The sequence below is a fragment of the Melospiza melodia genome, chromosome 1 (assembly GCF_035770615.1).
Source record: "Melospiza melodia melodia isolate bMelMel2 chromosome 1, bMelMel2.pri, whole genome shotgun sequence".
In the NCBI taxonomy this organism is placed as follows: Eukaryota; Metazoa; Chordata; class Aves; order Passeriformes; family Passerellidae; genus Melospiza; species Melospiza melodia.
The window spans coordinates 109,490,353-109,512,627 of record NC_086194.1 but is presented as its reverse complement, the minus strand read 5'-3'; the positions used below and the strand labels follow the sequence as shown (position 1 = coordinate 109,512,627).

The window sequence follows — 22,275 nt, the reverse complement described above, 5'->3', positions numbered from 1 at the left end:
AGAATGAGACATCTGAGGGATTCTGCAGGAGGGCAGAATATCCTACACAATATTCTGTTGAAGGAATGTCCCCAGTCTTTCAGAGGGATGGTCACCTTTAACCCCACATCTTTAGTTAATGCTCAGCACTTACCTGTTTAACAGTGTCCTTTCCTAAGAAAAAAACTTCATAACATATTCTTTTCTCAGCACCAAGACCAAAACTTTTTACATGCCAATTTAAAAAATTTACAATTTGGAAAGTCTGAATAAAGTAGTAAATTCCAGTTCTTCCACCCACCTTGCCCAAGTTATAAAACAGTGCAGAAATATTTAAAGGTTTTTATTAATTGTTATTGTTTAATAGCTGAGTGACAATTTTATAATAAAAATAAGTTCATTAAATACTTTGAAAACAAATTATTCTTGCATTCTGCATATGTATATGGGCAGTTCCAAACTATTAATCAATTCAGAACAAGTGCTGGGCAAGACAAAACTTACATTAGAATTTTCAGAATAACAACCTACAAAGGGGGAACATTTCAAAAATAAACTGCATTTCCATAAACATGAGTTTTGGAAGACACTAACAAGACCAGTGATTCTAAATCAGTTATACACTTTTAAAAAGCCTTCTGAAATTACCCGTCTGTCTTGACACAATGATCTTCAAAGTGTCCATGAACAATAGTTCAATTAGCTGTACAAATAAGTGACACATCTAAAAAAGAGAAAGTGAATACCAAACCTTTACTACATTGCATCCAGCCCTGTGCATTCAAGTGTGCAAGGCTTGAATGTACATATTCATACTGAAAAACCAGTATTTTACCCTTGATTACATTTTCTTTAAACATTTTGAGTGAAATGCATAACAAACTATGAAAAAATGAAAAAGCATAACACTTTTGATCTTTTAAGGCTAACTTACACAAATTCAAGGCATCAATCTCAAATACACTGGCACTGATTCACTGTCTGCTCTCAGTCAGCTGAGCAGCTCAACTGCCTGCAGGGACGTGTGAAGTGTGCCACAGCCCACATCCTGAAGGAATTACACATGGGCTGTTATCCAAACTAGTTTGTTCTCCTGGGCAATCAGACTGTGTGCCTGTGTCCAGCTGCAGCAGCTCGGCTCAGGGCATCACACATGATTAGCAACTCAGTTGTGTTCTCATCTCCCAACCCAAATATGCTTGGTACCCTGACAAACTGTGGCCAACAACATTCTGGTGTTTGTGATCTCTCTTTTTTCCTCCAAATTTGTCTCCTAAAACTGCATTAAAAGATCATAATGAAAAAAGGATTAATAAGTCAACACAACAGTACAATTAGTACTATCAAGGTGAGCAAAACCTCAACTGGAAAACCGAGTAGTTGGGAATCATCTATTCTGCTCAGGAATTTTGTTTCATGTTAGGTATTTCTACTTAGGAACTGGATTAAGTTGTGCATACTGTTTCAAAAGATTTATCTGCTGTCTTCTGTGCTCAGACTAAAATGAAACCAGGAGAAAACAGTAAGAGAAAACTCCACAACTGCAGGAAGATGGGCATTCACTTAGCTTGGATTGCTTCCAAGCCATGGTTCTGCATGATTGCCTAGTGCAAACACATTTGTCAAGTCCAGCCCTCAGTAAATAATAAACTGCTAATTAATGAGCTGACAACCTACCAGCACTAATCAAAGTCAAGTAACAGAGAAGACTAGATGTTATAAACACAAGGGTAAACACTGCCCCTTTGAGGTCTAAGACAGGATTAGAAAGGGAGAAGAAAAAAGTTCTTACTATTTTGAATACATGGCACGTTTGAAAAAAGGTGATTCCTACTGCTAAAGGACCCAAAGCATACTCAAAGTTCTAAGAAATTGAAATGCACTTGGTTTTAAAGCTTTGTTTGTTGTGGGATTTTTTAATCTTAATGTTTATTTTTAAATCTATTATTTCACTGTACTTATAATTTTATTTTTTACCAAATTCTTTTATTTTACTAGCTAAATTGAAAAGCTCCCTTTCTTAAAAGCTCACAAAGCTTGTGTATCTGTAGGCTTTCATGGCCATGTGTATGTAAAGTGGTGAACCACAAGCACAAAATTCCAGAGCTGCAGAAAAGGATATGTACTTCACTTCTGGGAGAAGGGAGGCAGGTGGAGAGAGAGCAGTGGCTACCAGTGCAGGCTGCATTTATGTTCCCATCTGCAAATAACAAACAGGATCTGCCCAAGGAACAGAGCCAGGTGCAAGGAGGTTCCTGCAAGCAACCCAGGAGGCAGCCAGTGCCCTGAGAGGCAGAAGCAGCAGCACAGGGACATCCATAATGGTGGCACATGCTTGGGTTACAACTAAAATCTTGACTGAGGAAAAAAAGAAGTATTCTTAAGGTATATCCAATATATGAAAATATAACTTTCAGTTTATACATTCCCTAGAATTTGATAATGAATCCCAAGTGCCAATGAGACATCAATCTGTTTCTTTATGTGTTATTTGAACTAGCATCTTTTGGATGTTTCATTCATAAAGCACTATTTGTATATCAAGCTGGAAGACAATGCAAGACTGACTAGTCTGAAACATGATCAATCTATTCCACCCTCAGAATACTTCCACATACACTTACACACTCACATACATTCACACACATATATGTGTGTATATATATATATATATGTATATATTTATATATATATATTTATATATTTGAACCCACAGACATGAAAGATTTACATGTCACGCAGGTGGCTCCAGCACCATCTGTCCCAAACACCTGCCTCAAAATCAGTCTTGCTTAAACACATTTTTAGAAAATAATAGTAATAAAAAAGACAGTGTTGAGACACCATGTAAAATGTCAGAGATAAGGAGCACAACACGCTACCACACTTGGGGAGACAAATGACCATTCTCTGTTGCTTGAGTGTGACCATCAACGAGGCAAATCCCTCTAATTTGAGTTCTGTTTTGCTGCTTCTGACACGTGGGGAGTTGGCATATCTCTGTACTGCAACACACACACTCTCAGGGAGTTCAGGAGCATGCACAGCTCACCAGAGCATCTGCTGTTAGTGAGAGGAAAGGCACCAGCACAGCACACATCCCATGCAAACACAAGTGCAAGGAGGAGAGACGGCAACACAGCAGAAGAGTTTAACAGCTTCGGACTACAACTGTGATTGTCCCTACCATGCATGGGGATCACATGGAATCCCTCTGCTTCCCCTACTTAGCGTTTTCCTAGCAAGGCCTTTTCCACCCTCTTGTACTTCTGCAGCTCAACAGCTAGTTCCCAGTATCTCAGATACAGCCACATAAGCTTTCCATTTTGACTTCTGGTTCTGTTCAGCACACTGCCACAGTAGTTATCATGTTTGAAAATATCTTGTAAGCCACTCTCCACATGTAAAGACACAGCAACAGGATTAGTTGCTGCTTTAACTAGCAGATTTTTCTCTATTTCTAGTCTCTGACTTCTGGGTACTACAAGACTACAGTAGATGTCCTGTCTTTCCTTCAGTCCCTCTTCAAATTCTTTCAGTAAAATATTGGCTCTCTGCTGCCACTCTTCTTCCTTTGCCAGGCAACTCTGGTACAAGGAACCTTCTGCTCCAGAGTGCAAAAAGACTTGTTTTTCTCTCTCCAACTTCTCCTGCTCCTGCTCTAGGAGCCTCCTCTCTTCCACCAGTTTGCGGCTCTGGGACACGAGCGCTTCCCGGTAGCTCAGGGTCCTGTTGCGTTCCTTCTCCAGCTCCACCTCCAGGTGAGCCACAGCGCGGCGGTTCTCCGTGATTATATCCCGGTATTTGCCTTCAAGGTCTCGTTGTAAAGCTGACTCTTTCCTGTAGTACTCTTCTTTCTCTTTTTCTATTTCTTTCTGACATTCTCTGGTCCAGATCCAACCTATCACACATAAATAATATTTCAGATGCAAGTGTAACATGTAACAGTGAGGGGTGTGATTAATTAGCTGTGCCTGAAATGAAGCTACTAAGTGGTAAAAAGACTTTCTTTCCTGCCCTTCGCTTCTATTTACATGTCCCCACAAAATGTATTTCTATGGTCCCTATTTCACAGTGAGTCACTTTACATGATCATGCTTTCTGTGAAATAAAATACCTCTACTCTTTTATCGTCTACACTGGCACTACTTAGATTAGAGAAGGAAAATAAAGTAATGGAGAAACAAACTGGAGGTTTCCGATGTGGATACTGCATGGAGAACTTTCCAGGCCCAGTAAATAAATACATCACCAACATCTGGTGTTGTTATCTCTGGGCTCTCCAGCACATCCTGCGTCCATTTTCCTTGAGAGAGCTTTGTATACTGGATATTAAATATTATTAATCCATATTATTAAATATGGATTCATCTCTGTGTGTTGTGAAAAACGCCAATCACTTGTTTTTAAAATTTTAAAAGTTTAATAGTAATAAAATGGCTATAAAAATAGTAATACAATTAGAGTAATAGTAATTTGGACATAGTAATTTGGACAATTTGAATTAGGACAATATGAGACAATAGAGACAAAGAGTTACGGATGTCCAGGTACCTTTTTCAGGGCATCACAAACCCGAAAAAGGACTAGAGGATCAGGATCCACATTAACAGAGGATTAACCCTTAAAAACAATAGCCTGTTAGCATATTCATACACTTCATACATGATGCATAAATTCATTCAAATACAGGATTCTGTCTGGTCATTGTCAGCTTCTTCCTCTGAATCCTAACAGCGCCTTCGAGGCGGGAAGAAGTTAGTTTCTTCTGATAAGAGAGCAATGAATTCTCTTTCTCTGAAAGATTTAGTTGTCCTGGGGCTGCCATCTCGCTGCAAGTCCTTTCTTTAAAATAAGTATCCTGCACAGCATAGTTTCCATTTTAACATTTTTTATAACCTAAAACTATATTTAACGCACTACTTAAGAGAATTAATACAGCGTTACTTTCTAACACAACGCATATAACATTCATTTTAGTATTTGCGAAAAGTCAATCACAAAATACGCATTTTTCTCAGAGTGAAAGGCGGTCTATCCCTTAGCGCTACCCACAGCGCAGGCTGCGTACAGCGCTACAGGCAAGGAGGGGCGGTGCCCAGGCGGGGCATGGCTCCAGGAGCCCCTGGGGCCGGGCTCCCAGCGCTACTCACGGAAGGCGGCCAGGCCCAGCATGGGCACCAGCAGGGCGTAGTTCCAGCGGCTGCCGTCACCGCCGGGATCGCGCCGATTGGGCAGGATGTTCCAGTTGGGAGGGTCATTTAAGTTATTCATGAAGGCACCTGCGATGCACAGAGGGAAGACGCGGCCTCAGCAGCGCGCAGAGGGGCGGGGGCCGCTCCCGCCGCCACCGCCTCCTCCCGCTGGGGGACTGGGAATTGTGCCCCAGCCCCTCGAACGGCGGCCCCGACACTTGGGGGCTTGGCCGCGCCATGAGTGGCAGCCCCGGCCGCGACACACCGCGCCGGGCCCATCCCCGCTCCGACTCCCGTGCCCTTTCCCATTCCCGTTCCCGTTCCCGTCCCGCTCCCCCCACGGCGGGACCCCCACGAAGGAGCCCGGGAGTGCGCGAGCCCCTGGCGCTGCCACTCACCTGTCGGCCCCGCCCCCTCCCGGCCCGGCCCATCAGCCGGGAGAAAAAGGGGGTGGACAACAACGGGGCTGGCCCGAGCCTGGAGTGCTGCCGGACGTCCGTCCCCGCCCCTGCCGGGCGCTTTTTATTCCATTAACGCCGAGGGCCAGAGGCAGCCGTGAGCAGCATCTGAATTCCGCCGTCTGGAGCTGCCGAGCGGGCTTTCTGTCCTAGAGGGACAGTACGGTCTTTCCTTCACCCTTCTGTCCGAATCTCGTGTCAACCAAATGGTCTTTCCCACAACTTCATGATTCTGGCCTGTTTATTACGCAAACTTTCAGGCGCTGTCAGAGAGTCAAAGAGGCTGAATCTTACAGTATTGTTGATCACCAGGGAGAAATAACGGCAGTAACACAATTGTAGTTTTCGAGTTTTAAAAAACGTTCTTTACCCTCGAAACAGGAGCTGTTTATTAATCTTCCATCACGCAGCTCTTGGGCGGGGTGGGATCGCTCTGCGGGGCTCCCCCTCGCGGCACTGTTGGTCTGTCCCGCCGAGCCCCGCGCGTGCGCCCTTCACGCCCGCTCCCCCCTCCCCACACCGAGTCTGCGGTGCGTGATGGCGGCGGCGGCGGCGGCTGCGCGGGGGCTGGCGAAGCGCTGGCTGCGCCCGGCCGCGGCTTCCCGTGCGGTGAGTCCTTGTCCCTGCCCTTTTCCCTGTCCTTTCTCCTGTCCATGCCTTCTTCCCTGTCCATGTCCTTGTCCCTGTCCTTGCCCTTATTCCTGTCCTACTTCCCCGCCGGCGGCGGCCCGGCTCCGCTGTCTCCTCCGTGACCTTGACTCGCCCGGTGATCTTCCCACCCCCGGCAGGTTCGGTTCCTCCAGTGCTATTTTGGAGCGGCACCGACCGCGCATTTCGTGTCCGGGGGGCAGGCAGGTTCCTGGGAGTAGGTGGCTGTGGGCATGGCTGGGCCGCGCCTCCCGGCTCGGGAAGCGAGCGCCGTAGCCTGAGGCCCTGGCGGGGTTTTGAGGGAGGCAGCGGGAATGGGATGTGCTGGGGAAGCGCCCTGCGGGAGCCTCGCAGGTGCGGTCCGAGCTCCGGCATGGAAAGCTCGCCGCAGACTTATTCTGTATGGGCAAAAGTGCGCACAGGGAGACCAGGGAAGTGATTGTGCTCCTCCTGTACTCGGCCCTGCTGAGGCCACACCTCGAGTGCTGTGTTCAGTTCTGGGCTTTCACTTCACGAAGGACATTGAGGTGCTGGAGCGAGTCCGGAGAAGGGCAGTGAAGCTGGTGAAGGCTCTGAGCACGAGTCCTGTGAGGGGCAACTGAGGGAGCCGGGGGTGTTAAGCCTGGAAGATGGGAGGAGGTTTAGGGGGGATTATAGGGTTTATCACTCCCTACAACTGCCTGGGCAGAGGTGACAGGAAGGGAGGAAATGGCCTCAAGCTGCACCAGGGGACGTTCAGGTTGGCCATCAGGAAGAATTTTTTCACAGCGAGGGTGACTAGACATTGGAATGGGCTGCCCAGGAAGGTGGTGGAGTTACCATTCCTGGAAGTGTTTGAGGAAAGGATGGATGTGACACTTAGTGCCATGGTCTAGTTTACGTGCTGCTGTCTGGTCATTGCTTGGACTCGATGGTCTCAGAGACATTTTCCAGCCTAATGCATTCTGTGATTCTGGACGTGTGTGGGAAGTATACTTCCCACTGAGTATACTCACTGTATATCTGAGTTGCTTGAACCGGGCTGGTGATTGTGCCCAGAAAGGGCTGCTGAGGAGTCTGGCAGGTTTGTGTTAGGAAATGGAAGTTGTGCATGAAGGCTTCTTCTTCTCCATGGTCAGGTGGGAGTTTTCAGTTTCTTCCCACTGTTCTCATCCTGCATGCCCATAACAAGCTTGGGATTACAAAAGTGGGCTGTAATTATACTTGTGTTACAAAGCAAGTGCAGAAAAGACAATTGCAGAGAGAGGGAAAGCTTTAAAGAGTGTCTCCATATTTTAAGTGGCAGTGAGCTGGCCTTTATTGAACCTTTGTTTCTAAAACGGCCATGATCTTCCTGATGGCCTAAAAAAATCAGGATTACTGCAGTCAGTGTTTCCTTCAGACGTAGTGTGACATCTTTTTCTGCTTTGTGGGTTTTTGTTTGAAAAGCCTGGTAGCTCAGCAGTGTGGAGCAGGGAGAGAGCAGCTGCCTGGAGCAGAGTACTGGTGGAGCTCCTTGTGAATAGGTGATAGGAACTGATCTCCTTCCAAGGTGATTGCAGAAACCAGAGATAGCAAGTGTGATGACGCAGTAGATTTGCTGTTATGCAAGAAGATAACTTTGAGGAAGTTGGTATGAGAAATGATAAAACTAGGTTGAGGAAAGTGTACTGGAGTTCACTTCAGAGATTCTGGAAGAGGTGCACATTTGGGGAGGGAAGAGGCACTTGTAAGCATATTGTAGAGTGGGGACCATGAATGTAACAGCTGCAGATATCACTCCAGTGCCTTTTAGGTTATATTTCAAATAGGGACGTGCTGATGTCACTGGACAGGTCCCTGATGTGGCTGTGTGTTGCTGCTCTCAGTAATCATACATGCTGAGTTAGGCTTGTTTTTTGAACTGTGTGAAGAAGGAATACCAGATTCTGATACCTTGGAGAGGTGGAGACTAATTCTTATCAAAGCAAAGACTGCATACTCAGTAGGTTTGGGTGTGGTGTTTGTTGGTTTGGTTTTGAGCAAGTCAGGGGGTAGGAAGTGACATCAGGAAGGGTAAAACTTGCATCCTTGTGCTAAGTTTATGTATTAATAAGTAGTTCTAAATTGGCCACTAATTTCATAAAGAATAAGAGAAATATTTTTCGGACTTTTGAAGCAACAGTCAGCTGGAAGAGCATTCCCTACAGCCTTTTTTAATTTTCAGTACTATGACCACCTGAAATAATTCAAATTCTGAGGATTAGTTGACAGGAGAATAATTTTCCATTACTTCCCATGGCTCCCACAAAGCTTCATCTTTGCTTAATTATGAAAGAACCGCGAGAATACTTCAGCATTAATTGCAGACACATTCTTCTGTGGATGCAGCCTGAGGCAGGTCTGAGGTGCTGGTCACTGTTGCTGGAGTCCATAATGGATAGTCTGGAACACCTTGTTAACTGCAGGCTGTTCTCTCATCAGTCAAACCTTTTTTTGATTATATAGCATGATTATAGGAAAGCCAGAACTGCAGTGCAGGTAGCTGTAAAATCCATTAATACTCTTGTGTGTGTGCTACCAGGGGTGAGTGTAGATTTGTCATAAGTGTGGGGTAGCTGAGAGTGCTGTAAGTCTGTCCTGTGGAAACATTTGTTCCATGATGTTCTCTTGGTTTCTCTCCGTAGTGGCCAGCAGCGTGCCAGGCTCCCGCACGGACCTTGCACTTCACAGTGTATGGGAAGAAAAACGCCTCCACCAAGGTGTCTGACTCGGTACGTCTGTGCTGCTCGTGTTGTGATTCACTCAAGCACTCAGTGCTTCACAGGCATGAGGCTTTTACTGGAGTGCTGTGTTCAGGTGCTTTGTGAGACTGAGGTGCTGAAGTGTGTGGCTCTTTTTAATGACAGTTTCCAAGCAAGAGAGTATTTCAGATGTGGCAATTGCTGCAAAACTCTGTTGACAACATTATACCTATCCTGCTTGTGTTTTTATGAAACTTTTTTGACTTACCTTGAACTATTTTGATCATAACAAAGTGATTTATTTTTCCAGATCTCTACACAATACCCAGTAGTGGACCATGAGTTTGATGCAGTTGTTGTGGGTGCAGGAGGAGCAGGTCTGCGGGCTGCCTTTGGTTTGTCAGAAGCTGGGTTTAACACAGCCTGTGTTACCAAGCTGTTCCCCACCCGCTCCCATACTGTTGCTGCACAGGTGAGAAATGAGGCAGAGCAATGTTTAAAAAATGCCTGCTGTCAGAAAGCTGATTTGGATGTAATCATAAAATGGTTTGGGTTGGAAGGGACCTTAGGTGTTACCCAGTTCCAATGGCCCTGGCATGGGCAGGGATTCCACACATTAGATTAGATTGCTCAGGAGCCTATCCAACCTGTCTTTAAAAACTTCTAGGAATGGGACACCTGAACATCTTGTTTCAAGGCCATGCTCCTTATTTATAAATATCTCATATTTAGTTGAAACATTTTTAGAGGGTAGTATTTAATAAAATCACAGGATCTGTAAGTTTGGGAAAGACCTCCAGGATCATAAGAGCTTAACCATGAACTTGTAACTGCCAGACTTCATATTAGGTAGCAGGTACATTTCATTTTGCTTCCAAACTAATGCCATTGCAAGACACATTTTTTTAATCTCACTTGCAGTTGTTCTTAAAACCTTTATTTCCCCTTATGTTTTTATTTCATTATACTGCCTCTTTTTTCTTCCCCATTTCTAAACATTACCAAAATGCAGTGCTGCTTCTCTGCCTGAAGTGTGGCTGTGATTCACTGCATTACAGAAAAAAAGAAGGACAAGCCATTGTGAAACTGAGGAGTTTCACAGCCACAGTAAATCTGGCTTGACTATAGTTCTTGTACACAGGAGCATATCTGGTATGTGGTTTTTAATGGAAATGTGGTAAATCTACAAAAGCTGTATTTGAGTAATGTAATTCCAGGAAAATGGGTTTTCATTTTCAGGGAGGTATCAATGCTGCTCTGGGGAACATGGAGGATGATAACTGGAGGTGGCATTTCTATGACACGGTGAAGGGGTCGGACTGGCTGGGTGACCAGGATGCCATACACTACATGACTGAGCAAGCCCCAGCTGCAGTGATAGAGGTGAGACTCGTGGGATTTGATGTCAGCTGTAGTTATAAATAACACAGGCTGGCTTCCAAGGAGATCTCCTTAAAATAACTCGTTTGTTGTGGTGCCCAAGAGTTTCTGATGCTTGTATTTGCGTTCAACAGCTGGAAAATTACGGGATGCCCTTCAGCAGAACTGAAGAAGGAAAAATCTATCAGCGTGCATTTGGTGGACAGAGTCTTCAGTTTGGAAAAGGAGGACAGGCCCACAGATGCTGTTGTGTTGCAGACAGGACTGGACATTCACTCTTACATACTCTGTATGGCAGGGTAAGCAGTTGTGAAGTTAACTTGGTTAGGGTTTTTATGTTTACATTTACTGATTTTTTTTTTCCCCTTCTCCCCCCAAAGTTTGAAAAAAGATAAACCTAAACCAAACATGTAACTGGTCACATACAAGTGAGGATTCCAGGGAATGGCTTATAGGAGTTCTGGGTTATCTTCCTTCCTGAGGCAATGTGGAGGGATGAAGACAATAGATGCTAATTAGTACATTAGTACAGTGTCACCTTTGTGGTCCGGACTAGTTCTGCACTGTTAGTACTTTTTGTCTGTTGACTAGACCCAATGAGAATTTATGTAAACTTTGCCCCAAAGCCCTTTTTTTTCAAAAATTTGACCCAGCAGCATTGGGGAACTCTGAAAGAGGTACAAGCTAGCATTTTTTTTTCACTCATCTTCAAACTGGGAGGAGGGGGAAACAAGGTGTAAATGAATTAAGGCCTCCTGTGCATTCCTGAGCTTATTCTGTGGCAAATAAGTGACTAGTGTTCCAGCATGTCTGCCTGTTAATTCTACAAACCATAATTGAGGGAAGTGCTGGCTGCTTGAAAATGTTGGTGAGCTGCTTGCAACCAGCAATCCAAGTACCTGGTAGCTACTGTTTTTTATTTACTTGGTAGCCAGCTAATTGCTCTCCTCCAGGCTGGCGGTGTGTGTGCTGCTGCAATACAAATGCTCTGTGCTGCCAAACACTGCTCTGATCCCTGAGGGCATGAAAGAATGCTTGACTCGGTGCCTGCTGCTCCTGCTGGTTTATTGGGCTCCTGGAGGTGTTTCTCATTTCTCTGGGAGAGCTGAAGTGCAGCACTGCTGCTGGCTGATGTGTTGCCAAGTGTAGACTGAAATGACAAGTCCTGCTGCCTAGCTCCTGACTGCTCAAAATTCAGTGCTTTTGCCACTACTTGTGTCTTTTAAAGCTAGAACAGATTAATTAACAAATTCTTTAATAAACTGTTATGAGGAAACTGTGTTCCTTGAGAGTTGGTGGGGATGTTTTTTATCTTGATAGAGCCCATGTGCATTGACAGTTTTGAAGAGAGGTTTCCTCAGTAAAAGTTCTTCTGTAATTTTCCTCCAGTCTCTACGATACGATACAAGCTACTTTGTTGAGTATTTTGCCTTGGACTTGCTCATGGAGAATGGAGAATGCCGTGGTGTTATTGCCCTCTGCATTGAAGATGGAACCATTCATCGTTTTAGGGCAAAGAACACGGTCATTGCCACTGGGTAATGTAACGTTTGTGGTGAAGGACCAAAACTGGGGAGTGGTAGCAGCTGGAAGTTTGTGTGCTTGTGCTTGGACATGTGTTTGGATTCAGTGTGGAGAAGATGCAATGTCAGAACATAATGTGTAGGTTCATTCCCCCTACACTGAGAGGAATATAACTGAATTCAGTCATTCCCTCTGAAAAAGGCACATGTTAATTTTGTGACCAAGTATAAATTTGGTATGAGGTCTAACTTTGAATTCTAGAACAATGATGTTAAGTAAGAATGTGTAACAGTAATATACATGATTCAGATGGTTTTCAATTTTTAAAACATGCTGTTTAAAACAGACGTTTTGGCAATGCTGCCAACATGTCTGTCTGTAGAGTTCTGAATTTCCTGGAGGAAACAGCTTTTGTCAAAATTCCAGAGATTCTATTTCATTAAAGTACTGCCACTGTAATTCTAACTGTTTTAGGATAAAATTATCTTATTATGAGTGTAACTTAACATTACTGGGTTGCAAAGTTTGTATATGTTTGTTAGAATGCTATATGCATTAGTCTTCTGCTTCTTATGGCACTCTCCTGTCTATTTCAATATGAAAAATATTTATAAATGCATCTGTGAAAAACATACTTATAAATTAATTTATAAAAGGTTGCCTGCATAATTTGTCTTTCTGATGTATTTTTCATGCTTGTGTACTTTGAGGTACATGGAATATGTGACAACCAAGTTTTTAAATCTAAGAATATAAAACCAGGACCATATGGACAATCTAAACCATCCTTATAAGCTATTTTTATAAAACTGCTAGTGATTGTTCAAATGAAACTGAATGGTATGGATTGAGAGAACTTTCTGAGATAATACTTTTTTTTTCTGGCAGAAAGGCTTCTGATATTAACCTTACAATCCTGCTTTGGCATTGGTTTTCTTTTTCTTCAACCTTCTATCACCAGCCATTCTTCAAGTATGGTTGAGCAAAACTGAGCTAAACCAGTTTTGTTTTCTTTTGGCTGAAATACTACAGGAGATGATAAAACTTAAGCTCTTTTCTTATTAACCCTTTCCACTATTGTGCAAACAGCATAGCTAGTTATATGTTGTAGTGATGTTTTAATTTTTCTCCCTGTTAATTCTTTTTTAACTTCTGTGTTCTGCAGTGGGTATGGCCGCACTTACTTCAGCTGCACATCTGCTCATACCAGTACTGGTGATGGCACTGCCATGGTCACACGAGCTGGGCTCCCTTGCCAGGACTTAGAATTTGTGCAGTTTCACCCTACAGGTATCGACTATGAAATAGTGCTTACAACATTATTTTTAATGAGTTGAACAGATTTTTTATGTTGTTTTAAAATGTCACAGAATTACACAATATGCTGAGTTGGAAGGGACCCATCAGGTGCATCGAGTCCAACTCCTGGCCCTGCACAGGACACCCCAAGAATCACACCATGTGCCTGAGAGCAGTGCCCAAACACTTCTTGAACTTTATCTGGCTTGGTGCTGTAACCACTCCCCTGGGGAGCCTGTTCCAGTGTCCAGCCACCCTCTGGGTGAAGAACCTTTTTCTTATATCCAATCTAAACCTCCCCTGACACAACTTCAGGCCATTCTCTTGGTTCCTACCATTGATCACCACAGGGAAGCCATGAGTGTGTCTGCCCCTCCTCTTCCCCTCACACGGAACTTGCAGACTGCACTGAGGTCTCCCTTCAGTCTCCTGCAGGCTGAACAGACCAAGTGACCTCAACTGCTTCTCATTCAACTTCCCCTCAAGGCCCTTCACCATCCATGTTGCTTTCCTTTGGACGCTCTCCAATAGTTTAATGTATTTCTCATATTGTAGCACCCAAAAACACCCCCAGCACTGGAGGTGAGGCCACCCCATTGCAGAGCAGAGAGGGACAATCCCCTCCCTTGCCTGGCTGATGCTGTGCCTGATCCCCTCAAGGACATGCTTGGCCCTCCTGGCTGCCAGTTCACTGCTGACTCATGTTCAAATTGCCTTTGATCAGAACCCCCAGGTCCCTTTCCATGATGCTGCTTCCCAGCATCTCCTTCCCCAGTCTGTCCATGCATCCAGGGTTGCTCCATCCCAGGTGCAGAATCCAGCAGTTCCCTTGCTGTACTTCATGCAGCTGGTGATTGCCCAGCCCTCTTAATTTGTTGGGGTCTCCCTGCAGGGCCTCCCTGCCTCTGATGGAATCAACAACTTCTCTGAGTTTTGCAGTGTGTGCAGACTTGCTCAGTATCCCTTAGAGTCCTGTGTCCCAGTCATTTATGAAGATGTTGAAGAGCACAGGCCCCAAGACAGAGCCCTGTGGAGCCCCACTTAGAGACAGGTTACCAGCATGATGTCACCTCAAGCATGATGGGCTCAAGTCAGTTTCCACTTTTCTGCAGCATTTGAGAAGTTGCTTGTGACATGTGCTTAGACTTGCCTGCAGCTGTTGTTGAATATAAATTCGAAAGTAAGACCTGTAATGTGGGAAAGGTCTCAACTGTTCTAATTTAAAGACCAGTGTGTAATATTTTGAGGTGTTGTCCTTACAATACTAAGGAAGAGGTTTTATGATTACAAGCTGAAACTACCTCTTAAACTTACATTTCCATTGTCCTTAATATTTTAAGGGGTTTCATGTTAGAAACAATAGCAATGGGATAGGTGCAAATGTTAGGGAATTATATACTAGCACCTTCAGTGAAGTGAGGTAGTTGAAGTTAATGTATATATATAGAATTGTGGTTTTCTAGCATGTGATCATTATCTGAACTGTAGATAACAGTGATCACAAACTAGATTTGTAGCTAATTAAATGCTTCATTTTAACTCATGATGCAATTTTTGTAAATGGTTTGTATAATTTTACAATGTTACTGTTATATCATAGAGATCCAATGTTCCCTTGGTCTTAAAGTTTTTCTGGTTAAATAAGCTTCACTGCTTGTATGATAATTCTGTAGCTTTTAAGATAATTATCAAGTGAAGTGCACGAGTTAAGTTTGCATTTTTGTTTTCTGTGATGACCAATGCTGCAGAATAACAGACAGGCCTTCCTTCTCTAAAATAAAAGGATGCCAAGTAAGCTCTTATGTTCCGTGGGATTTGAAGCCACCTTGTCTTGTACTACTTCAACACAGAAGAGGGAACAACAATGAGCAAATGGACCTTGAAATAATTAACTTCTGGTTTATTAAAAATCTTAAAATAATTGCTGAAAGTCTGCAAGGTCTTAATAAAATTCTCCTGATATATTGATAAGTGCAGATCACTTCCAGTTTTAATATTTGAAATTCTGTGGGTGTTTCAAATCAACTTGCTTACCTTTTGGAAAGAGTGTTTAAAAGGAGTAACAGCATTTGAGGGACAGTTCCTAGATGTATGATTATGGTGGAATAAAATAAAACAGGGGCTTTGAGAAGACCTTGTTTATTCAGTGTTCATCCTGATTGTGAAGCTGTGTGGAGAAACCTCCTTTGATGGTGTTTTCATTCTTGAACAGGTATCTATGGGGCTGGCTGCCTTATCACAGAAGGATGTCGTGGAGAGGGAGGTATTCTGATCAACAGTCAAGGTGAAAGATTCATGGAGAGATATGCACCTGTTGCCAAGGATCTGGCTTCCAGGGATGTAGTGTCTCGTTCCATGACCATAGAAATCCGTGAAGGAAGGTTAGTTAAATGCTCTTCACAAAGCTGCAGAATGAACTCTTAGTCATGCTAGACTGTGAAGTGCAATAGTTCATTTGATAAGCACATGGTAATTCTTGAGAGTGAGCTTTAATGACTGTTAAGCTGATCTCTGTGTGTAAGGCAGAAAATCTTTCTTGTTAATTCCTAATGATACTGACAGAGAACAGATGATGTTAAGAGTCTCCTGTTTGAATTCAGTGTGTCTAGAGACACTTGCTCAGACAAGCTTAATGTATATGCTCTTACTACAAACAAAATAATGTGGTGCTGTTCTCTTGGCTGATTACCAAGTTTTACATCTTTCTGCAGAGATGTAATAGTTGAAAATCTTAAATAATGTCAATTCTGTGAAAAGGAAGCTGAGGGTTGGAAAATGGCCTCAATTCATCCAAGTGCCACAGTCTAATTAAATATGCTAGATATTAATTTTTGTCAGATAACATTTGAAAAAGGACCTGTTTATTTTCACAAATGGAACAAAGCGGATTAGAAATGCTACTAGTGTTTGTAAATTCCTGTTACGTATTCCAGTGGGTTTTTTTTGCTAGGGGCTGTGGTCCTGAAAAGGACCATGTGTACTTGCAGTTGCACCACTTGCCCCCGCAGCAGCTGGCCACCCGTCTGCCAGGCATTTCTGAAACAGCCATGATATTCGCTGGAGTCGACGTCACTAAAGAGCCTATCCCTGTCCTGCCTACTGTGCACTACAATATGGGAGGGATTCCCACTAACTACAAGGGACAGGTGAGGAATACACGTCACTTTTGGGCTGTATTTTCATCATCATACTAGGAAATTCCTTTCCAAGTAGAAAAGCATTAAGAATGTTTTTTTTATAAATGTGAGGATGATTAGTACAATTTTTAATAATAATATAATAATGATGTCAGAGTACTTAAAACACACAATCTTTTTGGTTTTTTAGAATAACTTGATAACTATGTTCCAGTCCATCTAGAGATGGGAGTTCCAAGAAACATCTAAAATGAAATTACTGACAATAATTCTCTGTTAGTTGAACTGAGAATAATAGAATTGAGCATTGATCAAAGTAGGCTTCTGTTGCATTCTGTAGCATGAGTTAATGTGTATTATTTCTCTGTAGTTCATGTAATCTAAACACCAAAGCAGATTCTCCAACTGACAGTAGTTGGAAATCAATGTGGTGGTGTCACCTGAATTCTTCTCTTCGTGTACTTGTTAAATTTCAGTGTAAAATTTTGCCTTAGAAGCATGTGCAGATCAAACTGCATTTCTGACTTGCAGCAGAATTGTGGTGAAACAGAACTATGCACTCTTCATAAGAATATGTAAGGAAACCTTGGGGTTTAGCCCTGTCTGTATTTGCATACAGATGTAAATCTATGTATTTGCATACATTTCTCCTTGCCCTTTAGAGCTAAGGTAATTCCATGTTTAGAGGCAGAAGAAACTTTAGGTGGCTGTGTCCCACCCTTCCATGCACGTGGCCCTTGCAGATGAGGAGGTTAGCGCTGTGTCCAGGTGTTTTCCATGGCTGAGTACAGCGTGTGTGCCGTGGCAGGTGATCACACACGTGGATGGACAGGACAAGGTGGTGCCTGGCCTGTACGCCTGCGGGGAGGCGGCCTCTGCGTCCGTCCATGGCGCAAATCGACTCGGAGCAAACTCCCTCCTGGACCTGGTGGTCTTCGGTCGTGCTTGTGCCCTCACTATTGCAAGTACATGCAAGCCTGGTAAGTCTCACTTTGCTAGAGACATTTGCCTTTACGATGTAATTTCTGCCCAACAAAGAGATGTTTCTGCCTGATTCAAATTTAGAGTGATACTCATAGGCTCTTACTTGTTAGAAAAGGAAGAAATCGGTGTTTATGCTTTTGGTAGGCATGTTCTGTGCCAGGCAAATGTTTTGATGTTACTATTTGCTTTGTAATTGATCCTTTGAAAACTAGAATTGGGCCAGTGCTGTTGGCAACAGCAGTTATGATTTTTGACAAATTAACACAGACTATTGAATGTGAAGACTATATTTTCTACATACTGCACCATCTTCTACATCAAAATGTAATCTGTCTTACACTTGGCACTTTTGTGTAGTGAAATTTGCTGCCACCTTGCTGACTTATTTATAAGAAGGACTGATGTGCAAGTGGTGAGAGAGGAATACTAAAAACTGCAATATCTCATTCACTGGATTCTCATTGCTGAATCTTATATATTTTAAAATAATCTGGTTCAGACACAATTGTTGACCTGAGAAAACAAAGAAGCAAGCCCTCCCTTCCAACCCCCAACAAAATACTGGATGTGGCAGTTACGTTGCCAGAGCAGCTGGAGTTCACAAATAGTCATCTGTTTTCTTACTGCTTAATGTCCAAACTGCACCAGCTGCTGAGATTGATGATTCCTCATGGAATCAGCCTAGATCTTGCGGTGCCTATTTGGTCTGGCTTTGTGCCGACATTTTTTTTTTAATCCTTCTGTGGCTCTTTAGAGTTAGAAATTGTAGGAGAGGGTTTATTAATCTGAGTGCAGAGCTACATGTGAGGTGAACTGTGCTGGTACGATGCTGTGTTTGCTTTGTTGCCCAGTAACTTGTGGCTTCCAGTATTAGAGGCAAGATGCAGAGCCCATGTCTAACTGCCAGGCTTATTGACTGCTCCTGGTCCCTTACACATCCAAGAAAAGGTGGGAGGTTTGAGACTGAGGAGACAAGGAAAGCACAGCAGTAGGTGGTAAGGATCATGGGCTTATTCCATAGTTTAGAAGAATTTTCATGCTGCTTTGAAGGAATGAACAGCAGAATTTTGCCAAACCTATAAAATCTTTAATGATTGTTGTAGGAAAGAAAGGGATTCATATTCCACTGAGAACTTTAAATATATGGATACAGTTGGTGGGACTTCAGGAAAGTTACACTTAATGTGCACCTCAGAGGAAGAAAACAGATTATGTTTTACTTAAATCTGATTTTTAGTAATTGATAGTGTCTGAAACTGCCAGAAACCAAACCCAGGCCTGACTACCGAACTTACTGAAATTTTCTTATTTAGGAGAGCCAGTTCCCCCCATTAAACCAAATGCTGGTGAAGAGTCAGTTGCTAATCTTGACAAGTTAAGGTTTGCTAATGGAAGCATCAGGACTTCAGAAGTGCGACTGAACATGCAGAGGGTAAGCCTGGGGAAGCTCTCAGGGATAGGGTGGGACGAGCTGCAGGCAGCTCTGGGGTTTGGTGACTTGCCAAAGTGCACTTTGCCATGCAGAAAAAAAAGTGGGTGAGAAGATTCTGTGTGCAGCAAAGGTTATATCACTTGTTTATTCCTTCTTCCCTTCATGTCATTCCCTTGAGTAGTTTACCTGCTGTATAATAGAGTGGTGTTTCAGTTGTTTGGGGTGAATGGAAGAATGTGGGGTTTTCAGGCTGCAGACAAGTTTGAGCTCAGAACAGCTCTGTATCAAGCTCTCCTGGAGCTAAGGAGGTTACATGCTTTCATATGCAGCATATCAAACTGATTTTGTTTGACTGTGTTGCAGGCAATGCAAAACCATGCTGCTGTATTTCGTACTGGTTCTGTACTCCAAGAAGGCTGTGAGAAGCTTAGCCAGATTTATGGTGATCTGGCTCATCTAAAGACTTTTGACAGAGGTAATTTGATAGCAAAGAACACACCTTGCCCAGAGTACTCCAGGAAGAGTGTTGGTGGCTTTTTTTTTTTTTTTTCTGTAAACCTAACGTGTTTCTTGAAGTTTTGGCTGAAAATTTTGACCATTTTGAATCTTTCAAAATATTTTCTGGAGACCTTCTTACTAAACATGGTAGTCAGGTAAAATACTTAACCTTTGCAGTTGTTTTCTGGTTGAAAAATCTTTCAAAGAAGCAGAGACTGACATTGGATTTACATGTGTAGGGTACAAACTGCCCTCAGAACATGATGTGAACTTATCCAAATACCAGGAAGAATGATGAACTTTGTCAGAATCTTCTGAGAGCTGGGAGTTGCAGAGAGATAGCAAAACTATTTGTAGGCTGAACACTTGGTTTTCATTCTCCAGCTGAGCAGATCACAATGCAGACAGATACTGCCAACAGATTCTGTTGATCTTAAGAGAACTTGGTTATTTAAGTGCAACTGATGATGCACCTATGGTTCGCTCACACCATTTCTCTTGTTTGTAGACCATCTTCCATAGTGTTTTAATATTTTACCAGGTATTGTGTGGAACACTGACTTGGTGGAGACCCTGGAGCTGCAGAACCTGATGCTTTGTGCTCTGCAAACCATTTACGGTGCTGAGGCTCGCAAAGAGTCCCGGGGTGCCCATGCCAGAGAGGATTATAAGGTATAAATGTTTTCTGTGGCCTGAATGGAGGATTGAATCTCCTTGTTATGTGCCCTCAGATGGATTATTTTAAAGTTGTAACATCTTCAAATACAGTCTTCAGTGTTAAGATTAATGTAGTATTTGTTTTGGGTCCTATTTGTTCTGCTCTGTCTCTTTTTTGTTATTTATAAAAGGACCAACACCTGGAACACTGGGAATGATCTTGAAAAGAGTTGCTCTGTGTGCACATACGAGTGATTAGAGACCTCTAAATCAAGACTATAGTAATAATATCATGGATGCATAGGCAGGATGTAAAGATGCATAAACAGAATAATTGTCCTCTGCAAGGAAAGTTACCTTAGAGCCCGTGTTAAGCTGAGCATTTCAAATTGGACATGGGCAGTGTGAAGAGAAAGCTTGCTGTCTGTTCAGAGACATGCTGGGTTACAGGTTGAATTGAAATGCAGCTGATCTCATGGTTGTAGAGTGATTTGCAGATAGAGCTTCTGGTGTGTACTAATCTCATTTTCTCCCTAGTTACGGGTGGATGAGTTTGACTATTCTAAGCCACTCGAAGGCCAAAAGCGGAAGCCAATTGAGGAGCACTGGAGAAAGCACACCCTGTCATACGTGGATATCCCAACTGGGAAGGTACTTTGAGCTTGGTGCTTGAGGATCTTTTTTGCTGTTAACAGCTGTTCTCATAAACAGCCTTGGAAATTGTGATAATCCTGCACTGTTGATCATTGGGAAGTGACTTTGCTATTTGAGCTGGAATTGTGTTTCCCCTTGTGTCAGACTAGTTCAAAAGTTTTTTTCTTTTAATGGTGACAAAACGTGTTGTTGGGTGTTTAGTGGAGCAACTTTATGGTATGTCAAAGATAGAACTGAATTCTGACCCTGTAGAAATCTTAACTGTTGGGGTTTTTTGGATCTCATTCTTTAATCTTGTTGTCCTGAATTTCTTTATTCCCTTTCACTTCAGGTTACCTTGAAGTACAGACCGGTGATTGACAAGACTTTGAATGAGGAAGATTGCCAGACTGTCCCACCAGCCATCCGCTCATACTAGCAGCTTCCATTGCACTTGAAGCCCTCTCCCAGAGGGGCCAGTGTACATAAGCATAGCACAAGCAAACCAAAATAGTGTTAGCACTGAATGGAAAATGCTGACAAAACTTTTCCCCAGCTTGTATTCTGCTGTGGCTTACTGTACGTTTATTAAAAGTGGAATGTACAACAGCTTATGTTCTTTCACTCATCTGTCAAAAGGGACAGCAAAAACACAAAATGTGTCTAAATAAAGTCATTGCAAGTCTTGTATTTCAATATGCTGATCTTTATATAATTACAAAGCTCTTATTGTGAATGCATAGTTATTTCCATATTTTAAGAGTAAAAAATGTGCTCAGTGAGAGGACAAGAGGCAGTGGGCACAAACTGAAGCACAGGAACTTCCATCTAATTATGGGGCAGATGATTTTTATTTTGAGAGTGGTGGAGCACTGGAACAGGCTGTCCAAAAAGGTTGTGGAATCTCCTCTGGAGATACTAAAAGCCTGCCTGGATGTGATCCTGTGCAACCTGCTGCAGGTGAACCTGCTGGCACAGGGGGATTGGACTAGGTGACTTCCAGAGATGCCTTCTAACCCCAGCTATTCATTGCAGAAGTTTTAGACAAGATGGAGATGCTGAATTTTGTCATGTGGGGACTTAAGCATCTTAGTTGCTGACTTAAAGTAATACTTAAAGAATGATATTATAGTAGTAGTTACAACTTTTCATTCTCATACTGTTTTAGTGACTGAAAAAAGAGACTTTCACTTACTTCCTCTGTTATAGAATAATCTAAATAATAATATTGTTACCCAATCTGTATTGTCTCTGGAATTTCTGAAGCCATTTTCGTGGCATGCCCTGTGTATTTCCTAAACTGTCTCTTCTCAGAGGAGCCAAGGGGCAGAAGATTTGCCTAAAAATTGAAGCTTGCAAGACTCAAATTCAGTGTGCTTTTAGTGCCAGGATGTAACTTGTAAGGCATTAATAGAGCAGCTTCTGGCAGCATTTCTGTGAATAACACAGTTCTTGTAGGACTGAAGGGTACCTATGCAGGTTGCAATGGAGTGAAGCATTCTCCATGTTAGGCAAAAAAATTGTTTTCTTAACAGCTGAATGTTGGCTGCTCTTGGGAAAAAAAATGTTGGAAAACCTGAAGTGTTAGAATGTTGCTGCTGGTGGGTGGGAAAATGGAACATACCTTCTTTCGCTCTGGAAGGGTTTCTGCCCTTTGCACCGGGATGTAGCACGTCGGAGCGCTCTGCCTTCTTGGGCGGGAAGTAAGGAGGGGGCTGCACCTTGACTTAGCATTTTTTATTAAAGGAG

At 43.0% G+C, this 22,275-nt stretch overlaps 2 protein-coding genes across 2 annotated transcripts; one reads left to right on the top strand and one right to left on the bottom strand.

Annotated features, from left to right (window-relative positions):
• Positions 1-307: 307 nt before the first annotated feature.
• On the bottom strand, positions 308-6,078 carry CCDC127 (coiled-coil domain containing 127). The gene is made up of 3 exons (XM_063164199.1): positions 5,573-6,078; positions 5,133-5,261; positions 308-3,880 (listed from the first exon to the last, which is right to left on the bottom strand). Exons 2-3 carry the CDS (start codon positions 5,251-5,253, stop codon positions 3,207-3,209), a joined length of 795 nt encoding a protein of 264 aa, XP_063020269.1. The 5' UTR covers positions 5,254-5,261; positions 5,573-6,078; the 3' UTR covers positions 308-3,206.
• A 76-nt stretch (positions 6,079-6,154) lies between these two features.
• On the top strand, positions 6,155-21,222 carry SDHA (succinate dehydrogenase complex flavoprotein subunit A). The gene is made up of 15 exons (XM_063164186.1): positions 6,155-6,241; positions 8,926-9,012; positions 9,293-9,454; positions 10,222-10,365; positions 10,497-10,661; positions 11,752-11,900; positions 13,052-13,176; positions 15,398-15,566; positions 16,136-16,331; positions 17,131-17,302; positions 18,620-18,738; positions 19,102-19,213; positions 19,778-19,908; positions 20,431-20,544; positions 20,879-21,222. The coding sequence occupies exons 1-15, from the start codon at positions 6,170-6,172 to the stop codon at positions 20,963-20,965; spliced, it is 2,004 nt and encodes a 667-aa protein (XP_063020256.1). The 5' UTR covers positions 6,155-6,169; the 3' UTR covers positions 20,966-21,222.
• Positions 21,223-22,275: the final 1,053 nt, after the last annotated feature.

Excerpts from the sequence above, each read along its gene's own strand:
- CCDC127 (XM_063164199.1), bottom strand. The coding sequence starts at position 5,253 with ATGAATAACTTAAATGACCCTCCCAACTGGAACATCCTGCCCAATCGG. Across the intron at positions 3,881-5,132 it reads GCTGGGCCTGGCCGCCTTCC|GTTGGATCTGGACCAGAGAA; the intron begins GTGAGTAGCGCT and ends TATGTGTGATAG.
- SDHA (XM_063164186.1), top strand. The coding sequence starts at position 6,170 with ATGGCGGCGGCGGCGGCGGCTGCGCGGGGGCTGGCGAAGCGCTGGCTG. Across the intron at positions 9,455-10,221 it reads CCCATACTGTTGCTGCACAG|GGAGGTATCAATGCTGCTCT; the intron begins GTGAGAAATGAG and ends TTTCATTTTCAG. Across the intron at positions 10,366-10,496 it reads CCCCAGCTGCAGTGATAGAG|CTGGAAAATTACGGGATGCC; the intron begins GTGAGACTCGTG and ends TGCGTTCAACAG.